Raw genomic sequence first — 10,391 nt, 5'->3', positions numbered from 1 at the left:
CCCGGGAAAAGTGAAGGTTCTGTCGTCAGCTGAGAGTGTTGGCGGGAAAAGATGCCTGCCACCTGGTTACAGTAAACAAGACTAACTGAGAGCCTCCTCCCTGTGTTAGGGGAAAAAAAGCGTTGGAACTCATTAAATTCTTGGTGAGTGTTTTGTTTTAGAGCACCAAATATTATCAGAAACATTGTAAAAAGTCGATAAGTATAACAAGTCTTAATTAACAACAATATAAGTTTAAAGTGTAATTAACAAGTCTTATTTAACGACAGTAATTTAACAAGTCAAATTTAACAACAGTAATTAACGAGTCTAATTTAGCAACAGTAACTAACAAGTCTACCCTAATTTCACAAATCTAATTTAATAACAGTAATTAACATCAATCTAATCAACAACAGTGTAATTTAACGAGTGAATTTAACAGAGTAATTTAACAACAGTAATTTAACAACCGTGTAATTTAACAAGCGTATAGGATAATGTTGGGAGTCTCTCTCTCTCTCGTCAAGCTACAGTAGAGACAACTTTATAAACCATGATGGAAATAAGACGTGAACACTGCCGCTACATCTTGTGTCGTAGTCGTGTCTGGAGGTGACATGTGTCGTAGTCGTGTCTGGAGGTGACGTGTGTCGTAGTCGTGTCTGGAGGTGACATGTGTCGTAGTCGTGTCTGGGTGACATGTGTCGTAAGAGTGTCTGGAGGTGACATGTGCCCATAGGAGTGTCTGGGTGACATGTGCCGTAGAGTGTCTGGAGGTGACATGTGTCATAGAGTGTCTGGGTGACATGTGTCGTAGGAGTGTCTGGAGGTGACATGTGTCGTAGTCGTGTCTGGAGGTGACATGTGTCGTGACGTGTCTGGGTGACATGTGTCGTAGGTGTCTGGAGGTGACATGTGTCGTAAGAGTGTCTGGAGGTGACATGTGTCGTAGTCGTGTCTGGAGTGACATGTCGTAGTCGTGTCTGGAGTGACATGTGTCTGTGGATCTGGATGTGTCGTAGCGTGTCTGGGTGACATGTGTCATAGGCGTGTCTAGGTGACATGTGTCGTAGTCGTGTCTGGAGGTGACATGTGTCGTAGTCGTGTCTGGAGGTGACATGTGTCGTAGGTGTCTGGAGGTGACATGTGTCGTAGGCGTGTCTGGAGTGACATGTGTCGTAGTCGTGTCTGGGTGACATGTGTGTAGTCGTGTCTGGAGGTGACATGTGTCAGGAGTGTCTGGGTGACATGTGTCGTAGTCGTGTCTGGAGTGACATGTGTCGTAGAGTTTCTGGAGGTGACATGTGTCGTAGTCGTGTCTGGAGGTGACATGTGTCATAGAGTGTCTGGAGGTGACATGTGTCGTAAGAGTGTCTGGAGGTGACATGTGTCGTAGTCGTGTCTGGAGGTGACATGTGTCATAAGAGTGTCGGTGACATGTGTCGTAAGAGTGTCTGGAGGTGACATGTGTCGTAGTCGTGTCTGGGTGACATGTGTCGTAGAGTGTCTGGAGGTGACATGTGTGTGATCGTGTCTGGAGGTGACATGTGTCGTAGTCGTGTCTGGAGGTGACATGTGTCGTAGTCGTGTCTGGGTGACATGTGTCATGGTCGTGTCTGGAGGTGACATGTGTCGTAGTCGTGTCTGGGTGACATGTGTCGTAAGAGTGTCTGGAGTGACATGTGTCGTAAGAGTGTCTGGAGGTGACATGTGTCGTAGTCGTGTCTGGAGGTGACATGTGTCGTAGTCGTGTCTGGAGGTGACATGTGTCGTAGTCGTGTCTGGGTGACATGTGTCGTAAGAGTTTCTGGAGGTGACATGTGTCGTAGTCGTGTCTGGAGGTGACATGTCGTAGAGTGTCTGGAGGTGACATGTGTCGTAGTCGTGTCTGGAGGTGACATGTGTTGTAGAGTTTCTGGAGGTGACATGTGTCGTAGTCGTGTCTGGAGGTGACATGTGTCGTAGAGTGTCTGGAGGTGACATGTGTCGTAGTCGTGTCTGGAGGTGACATGTGTCGTAGTCGTGTCTGGAGGTGACATGTGTCAATGGAAGTGTCTGGAGGTGACATGTGTCGTAGAGTGTCTGGAGGTGACATGTGTCGTAAGAGTGTCTGGAGGTGACATGTGTCGTAGGTGTCTGGAGGTGACATGTGTCGTAAGAGTGTCGGATACCTTATGTTAAATTAAGTCTTTTTGTGTCTGTTTTGATTGACGTTAAGTCGGGTTTTGGTTTGGTTAGGTTAGTTTGGGTTAGGGGCTTGGGTAGGTTTGGTGAGGTTAGGTTAGGGGCTTCGTCAGGTTAGGTTTGGTTAGGTTAAGGGGCTTTGGATAGGTTTGGTTTGGTTCGGTTAGAGAACTCGTTGGGTTTGGTTAGATTTGGTGAGGTTAGGTTTGTTTAGAGACTTGGTTACGTTTAGTTTGGTTTAGTTAGGTTCAGTACACTAGTAGAGGTTAGGTTAGCTAAACAACTTCAAAACCTCAGCTAAAAACCTCCTTAAACCTCAGCTAAAATCCCTTCCAAACCTCAGCTACGACCTCGTGTGTGGCGAGAAATGGTGAAAAATTAGCTTCACTTGTGGTCTGGGATTAGTGAGTCTCTGGGGCCTAATTCCTGCTTAAAAATCTCCCAGATAAAACACCTCAAAGGGCAACGTAAAAACTGTGTAAGCTCCGCTGCCCAAACAAGAGCTCATTTTTTCTCTCTCTTTCTCAATCTCTCCTGTCCCCTCCTCCTCCCTCCTCCTCCCTCCTCTCTCTCCTTCCCTCCATCTTCCTTCCCTCCTTCCTTCTCCTCCCACCCTCCGTCAGACCTGCTTTTTCTTTTCTTTCTCTCACTGTCAGCCTCCTCCTTTTTGTACCTCGTCAAAACTCCCCTTCCCTCCTCCCCTCCCTTGCCGTCCTTTCCTTCTTGCCCTCCTCCCTTGCCCTCCTTTTCCTCCCTTGCCCTCCTTTTCCCTCCCTTGCCCTCCTTTCCCTCCCTTGCCCTCCTCCTTTCCCTCCCTTGCCCTCCTTTCCTCCCTTGCCCTCCTTTCCCTCCCTTGCCCTCCTTTCCCTCCCTCCGCCTCCTTTTCCTCCCTTGCCCTCCTTTCCGCCCTTTGTCCCTTTCCCTCCTTGCCCCTCCCTTTCCTCCCTTGCCGTCCTTTCCCTTCTTTGCCCTCCTTTCCCTCCTTTGCCCTCCTTTCCCTTCTTTCCCTCCTTTCCTCCCTTGCCTCCCTTTTTACTCCTTGCCCTCCCTTTCCGTCCTTTGCCCTCCTTTCCCTCCTTTGCCCTCCTTTCCCTCCCCTTGCCCTCCTTTCCCCTCCTTTCCCTACCTTGCCCTCCCTCCTTTCCCGCCCTCCTTTCTCTCCTCCTTTCTCTCCCTCCTTCTTCCTTCCTTCGTTAGACACTTCCTTCTCCCTGTCCTTCCACCCTCTCTGTCTCTTTCTTTATCTCAGTGTTTTCCCTCCCCACCTCCAAGTACCCCCCATCTACCTACCTACCTCCCATGCCCTTAACCCCTTCCTTTACCCCCCTTTCTATACACCCCTTCTCTCCTTAAAGGGAAGAAAGGATCAGAGGAATAAAAGATCCCCGACGTTCATTTGTTCTGCAGGTATAATGGTTGACTCACCTGTCACCCTAAGTGGCTCTATGGGGCTCTTTTTAAAACCCAGATGGAGACAACTAGTGCCCAGGTGATTAATGTTTGCAGCCGGGTGATTAATATTAGAACCCCGGGTGGCTAATGTTAGAGCAGGTGATCATCAAACCCCGGGTGATTAATGTTAGAGCCCGGGTGACTAATATTAAACCCTGGGTGATTAATGTTGGAGCCGGGTGATTAATGTTAGAGCGGGTGACTAATGTTAGAGCGGGTGATTAATGAGCCCCAGTGATTAATGTTAGAGCCCCGGGTAACTAATGTTGGGGCCCGGGTGATTAATCGAACCCGGGTGACTAATGTTAGAGCAGATGATTAATGAGTGATTAATGTTAGAGCAGGTGATTAATAGAGACGGGTGATTAAATATTAGAGCAGGTGACTATTTATAGCCAGGTGATTAATGTTATGAGGTGATTAATATGAAAACCCCGGGTGATTGATGCAGAAACCCGGGTGATTAATGTAAGGCGGGTGATTAATGTGAAGCGGGTGATTAATGTGAGAGCCCCGGGTGATTAATGTGAGAGCGGGTGATTAGTAATATTAGACCCCGGGTGATTAATGTTAGAGCGCTGGAGAATCAAGTTGGAAAATAACTGAAAATAATCGTTTATTTACTCCAAAGTTCATTATTATTATTATTATTATTATTATTACATTTTTTTAACGGGAGAAAGAGGTTCAGGTCTTGAAAAGAGGTGGTGAGTGAAGAGAGGTAAGAGAAGGAAGGAGAAGACCAGTCCTGGGGAGAGGGAGGTGAAGAGCTCTGGGCAGGTGTATTGTGTAGGGTAATTGCCTACCCACAGCCAATCACGCAAGAAATGGATGTTGGCCACATGTGTGTATGTGTGTGTATCCCTCACCCCAGTAGGCCTACCTTGTCTTGGTCTGCCCTATTTTACCCTTCATTGCCCTTAACCTGCCCTCCCCCTAAATATTACCCTTTCTTCTCCCTCCCTCCTTCTCTCTATCACTTGTTCTTTATGTCACCCGACATTTCAATAATCCGCCGTTTCGCCGCGTCGCCTGACAAGGAAATCCTCTGGATGTTACGTTTACTTGTCTCTCCAAGAACCCGCTTGACCGTCTCTAAAGTACACGGCTTAAGTAAAGTTTCACCAGTTGTGTTGGCCTTCTTCTGCTATTTGGAGGGAAACCTCTTCTGTTGCATCAACCACCCCAAGGACTGCTGTTGGAAACCACTACTCTCTCCAGTTTGTCTTCTCCCAAGTCAAAATACGTAATGACATTTGTATTTATTTCAGATTCCTCACATTTTCTTGTCACATTTACAACTTGTAACAGCCCACCGTGACCCCCCTAAAATCATGCCGTAACGTGTCCCCCAGGTTGAGAACCACTGTGCCAGACTAACGTTTGGGTATAAAAGTACCTCTGAAATTAACATATCCCTCAAGCATGTGAACAAGACTAAATGTAAAGTGTGTGTGGAAACATATGGCCACACACTTCACGTCCTCGACTGTTATGAAGATAGAACCTTTCAAGGACAGGTCCAAGCACTGTGTGTGAAATGGCACAACACTTCATCTCTAACTGGCAAGAGAGCCCACATATTAAGATTGTATCCACTTTTTTACTTAGTAACTATATCAGTTCTCATGTATAGAACCAAATACACAATGTGAATACTACTCAGGCAAATGTGAATAACAAAGTGTGAGGCCAGACATACTGCCTCACATATGTACTCAATTTTGTGAATAAGTTACCACTTTATGTAAAGAAATAAACAAATAATGTAATTGAAATACTGTGTAACATTCCAAATATATATCCTGACCACGAGGGTTAGATTATATACTGACCCTTTGTGAACTCCACTCCGTAATCCTTTGCGCTACCGCCCACAGGGTGATACAGGGTGTACATAAACTAGCCGCTGTAAGTGGCAAAATAGATAATTCCCGATCAACCATATTTTGTGGTTGTTATATACAGGGGTTGTAAAGGTGACACTTTCTTAACTCCAGGTTGTGTTCTCTCTAGCACGTGACACAAAGGTAACAGTGATGTACTGTACATGGTGACGTGAAGTACTTGTCTCTCCCTCACGCTGATGTAGTGATGATGGTGAGGTCAAAGGTTCATACTCCTTAGGATACTCTCTCTCTCTCTCCTCTCTCTCTCTCTCTCTCTCTCTCCTCTCTCTCTCTCCTCTCTTCTCTTCTCTTTCCCCTCTCTCTCTCTCTCTCTCCCTCTCTCTCTCTCTCTCTCTCTCTCTCTTCTCTTCTCTTCTCTCTCCTCTCTCTCTCTCTCTCTCTCTCTCTCTCTCTCTCTCCTCTCTCTCTCTCTCTCTCTCTCCTCTTTGGGTTCTGTTCTTCTCCCTCTCTTCTTTGGACCTCCCTCCCAAATCCCTCCCACCATATAGCCCCTAACTCCCAGCTCTCACGGCTCTCCGACACCCATGTTGTGGTAGAAATTATGGCTTGGCTCAGACCTTTGTCGAGTAGTTTACAAGTCCATCACAGTTGAGTGTGTTGGGGAAAAGTGGAAGTCGCCACAGGTGGTCAGGTCGATCATGTTGGGAGGTGGCCAGTATGGACTATACGGTCGAGGGTTCACTGCGGCGATGGTGGCCCGACGGTTGAGGCTAAAGTCGAGGCTTCACTGATATTTTTGTACGATAATTTTCTCCTCTACGTGTCTACTTAAGGTAAAAACTCAGTGTATTTTTCATGTGGTGAATTCTTACATTTCCATTTAGGGATAATTGAACTTAGGTTTTTTTTTTTTTTTTTTAGAATCGTAGCCCAGATCAGTCAGATTATGTAGATATGGGAGGGATTAACAAAGAAAATGGGGTAAGGCAAATAGATAAAAGTTTATAAATAGAGTTTGTAAAGTAAATAAGACTAGAGGCTTATCAAGAGGAGTGAGATCTAACTAGTTCAGCATATATAAAGGAGGACAAACATATAATTGATTCTTAATAGACATACAGTATAGAGCATCCAGAGAGCTGTTACCTTCCACTACCATCACAACCTCCCATCACCACAATCAACCACCGTCATCACCACATTATACCACCACCATCACAATCGTCACCACAATCCATCACAACCCACCACCACCACAACCAATATCCAACCAATCTGATGGAAGATATCATGGTGGTAGGAGGAGGGAGGAGGAGGTTGTCACGGTTGGTCGTGAGTCATGGCACTGATAGCACTTATGACCTTAATGCCAGCACGTGCGGGTCACTGAGGGAGGGTCTGTGCCACATCCTGCTGGTTGTCTCATCATCTCTAACGTGTCTCTCTCTGTCTCTACAGGTAAGGTGTTAACGAGTGGTCGGTCGTCGTCTGGTACTGGTAAGTGTGTGTGTGTGTGTGTGTGTGTGTGTGTGTGTGTGTGTGTGTGTGTGATTTACCCCAGTTTGTTATTATGATTCTCTCTACATTATGAGTTGTGCAGCAGAGGTTGGTGAGAACAAGAATCTTTTTTAAGTTCCAAATGATTAAATTATTAATGGTCTTCATTTGCTCTCCGGTGTAATGACTTCCTTAGATAGAACAAAGTAAGTATACTGAATACTGATACATTACCCCCTCCCCCGGCAGAAACAAAAATAATAATAATTCAATATTAAAAAGTTAAGGACTATTCATATCTCTGTGCTTTCTGAAGCGAGAAATTTAACACGTGAGAGATTTTTTATTTAGATTACTCACGAAGTCCTGATGTGTTGCCATATGAACAACGCTGTTTATGGGATGGAAGAAAATACGGCCAAATTACGATATATTGCGGCTCTTCCTGCCTATCACCTTATGGGGCATCAGATACTTGGGTTAATTCACGTGTACGAGTGTGTGGTGGACCTGAGGTGAGTCACTCAAACACGTATTGCTTTACGGTGACCCTAACGCTATGTAAGCAACTCCTCGTGTGTGTGTGTGTGTATGTGTGTGTGTGTGTGTGTGTGTGTGTGTGTGTGTGTGTGTGTGTGTGTGATTCACCTCCTCCTCCCCTCCATCTCTACCTCACGCCACAGACGATGCTAGTCATTGCCTGTGAGAGGTCAGGAGCCAGGGAGGTGGGGAAGAAGACTTAAGAGCGGCCATAGTGGAGGAGGAGGATAGTGAAGAAGGGGGAGGGGGAGTTGAGGAGGTTAAGATGAAGTGGAAAAGAGGGAGAGACGTTGAAGTGGGAGGGATGAGGAGGTGAGATAAAGGACATTGGGAGGGAGTAGAGGAGAGGGTAGTGGGAAGATAAAGGGAACAGTGGAGAATGGGTGAGGAGGCAGGGAGTCAGGTGGGATTTGGGGAAGAGGCTTATGGAACGGTAGAGGAAACGGTGTGAGGGGTAGATTTAGAGAGTGGGACAGGAGAGGTAGATTTGGGGAGTGGTAGATTGAGGTGGGACAGGAGAGGTAGGTTTGGGAGTGGGGCGGAAGAGGTAGATTTGGGGAGTAGGGCGGAAGAGAGGTAATTTGGGGAGTGGGAAGGAGGAATGGTAAGAAAAAGAGTGAATGATAGAATGTCGAAGGAAAATGGGAGAGAGGTTGAAGGGGGGATGTTGGGAAGACGAGGAAGGTGAGGGAGGGGGAGGAAGAGGAGGAATCGGTGAGTGGGAAAAGGAAGGGAAGGAGGAGTTGGGGTGACATCCTTCGGCAGCTGGCAGACATGGCGTCACCCCAGTGTTCCCAAACCATCTGTGCCAGCAGTGCCCCCGCCCCTCCTAATTGGTGCCTCCCCCCCTTCCTTCCTCCCCTTTGGTGAGTTGTTGTTTATTCTCGTGCTGGGGAGGGACCTGAGTAGGAGGGACCTGGTACTGGGAGGGCCTGGTGCTGGGAGGGGACCTGGTACTGGGAGGGAACCTGGTGCTGGGAGGGGGACCTGGTGCTGGGAGGGACCTGGTGCTGGGAGAGAGACCTGGTGCTGGGAGAGGGACCTGGTGCTGGGAGGAACCTGGTGCTGGGAGGAGAACCTGGTACTGGGGGGGACCTGGTGCTGGGGAGGGACCTGGTGCTGGGGAGGGACCTGGTGCTGGGAGAGAGACCTGTGTTGGAGGGAACCTGGTGCTGGGAGGGAACCTGGTGCTGGGAGGAGAACCTGGTATTGGGGGACCTGGTGCTGGGAGGACACCCCCCCCCCACACACACACAGGACAACATTGTGTCCATGAAACTGTTACAATATGTCAGTCCGTGAACCGCCGCTCTAGAAGACAGCATCACAACACCCACTTTTCCCTAAACGAACGATCACACGCCGCCTATATCTCTTAACACACCGTCATTGTGAGAGTTCTTGAACATACACATAACCTACAGACCATCTACACCAGGTATACAGTAGGTCTGTCAAGAAAACCTAAAACACTGTAAACAGGAAAAGAACTTGGTGATGAATTTGAATTAAGCAGACAAGTGCACACAGGCACTAGTCAACTCACCGAACCTTTTAGGGACAGGTCCAAGCTTACTGTTTATTAAGCCTGTATCCTCAGTTTACACCTAGTAGGGTAAATCAACTGTGTACAGACCTAAACAAAAGATGTACAGTAAAGTCTCTGTAACATTCACCTCCACTATATACGTGAGGCTTGTTATACTGTACAGTACACAACACACCCTTGTGACCTCTACTAGGTAATTCTTTTTCTATCACTCACAGGATGAAAATGGGGAACACAATAAACTAACCATTCACACACACACACACACACACACACACACACACACACACACACGCACGCACGCAAAAGGGGGTGTGAATGAGCACAACAAGGGAGGTGGAGTAGCTTCTGGGAAGGTCACCTGCCGCGCTCTTGGCCGCCCGCCAGCCCTGTTAGGCGCCACGCTGTCTGGCTCACCTCTACCTCTCTCTCTCTCTCTCTCTCTCTCTCTCTCTCTTACAGATAAATACATCATATTATTTCACCAGGTCAGGATGGTCGTCTCTTTGTAAAGATGATAATCCCTTAAGACCAACAGATCCCACACCTGCCTCGCCTCTACGGCCAGGTTATCCTCTATGAGCCCCAGTACCAATAGGCCCCATTTCTGATACTCCCCAGTCCTAATAGGTACTAATTCTAATAGGCCCCAGTTCTAATAGGCCCCAGTTCTAATATGCTTCAGTGTTAATATACCCCAGTCTTAATACTCCCCAGTCCTAATAGGTACTAATTCTAATAGGCCCCAGTTCTAATAGGCTAGTTCTAATATGCTCCAATGCTAATAGAGCCCAGTCCTAATAGGCCCCAGTGTTAACAATCCCCAGCTTGTCACGTAGAAGACCTGTACAAACAATTTATATAGATAATAAAATACGTTTTGTCTGGGTAATGGTCGACAGGATCTGATAATAATCGGGGTTTTCTTTCATAAACATCATAGAAGAAATTTCGTTATCGTGCAATTTTATCACACAAATGTCTTGGAACTTTACAACGACCCAAATTAACCTAACCTTACCTTACCTTACCTTACCTAACCTTACCTTACCTTACCTAACCTTACCTTACCTAACCTTACCTTACCTTACCTTACCCTACTACCTTACCTTACCTTACCTTACCTTACCTTACCTAACCTTCCTAACCCTAACCTTACCTTACATACCTTACCTAACTTACCTTACCTTACCTAACCTAACCTAACCTAAACCTTACTTACCTTACCTTACTTACATACCTTACCTTACCTTATACCTAACAACATACCTAACCTTACCTAACCTTACATACCCTAACATACCTTACCTACTAACTTTACCTTACCTTACCCTAAC

The 10,391-nt window shown here is 46.8% G+C and overlaps 1 protein-coding gene across 1 annotated transcript; it reads right to left on the bottom strand.

Annotated features, from left to right (window-relative positions):
- Positions 1–526: 526 nt before the first annotated feature.
- Positions 527–2,131, bottom strand: LOC121876539 (mucin-12-like). Its single transcript, XM_042381733.1, has one exon. It carries the CDS (start codon positions 2,129–2,131, stop codon positions 527–529), a length of 1,605 nt encoding a protein of 534 aa, XP_042237667.1.
- Between the last annotated feature and the right edge of the window lie 8,260 nt (positions 2,132–10,391).

Source organism: Homarus americanus, unplaced genomic scaffold (genome assembly GCF_018991925.1).
Source record: "Homarus americanus isolate GMGI-L3 unplaced genomic scaffold, GMGI_Hamer_2.0 scaffold28, whole genome shotgun sequence".
Classification (NCBI taxonomy): domain Eukaryota; kingdom Metazoa; phylum Arthropoda; class Malacostraca; order Decapoda; family Nephropidae; genus Homarus; species Homarus americanus.
Note: the sequence above shows the minus strand (reverse complement) of the source record. Positions and strands in the feature narration are given on the sequence as shown.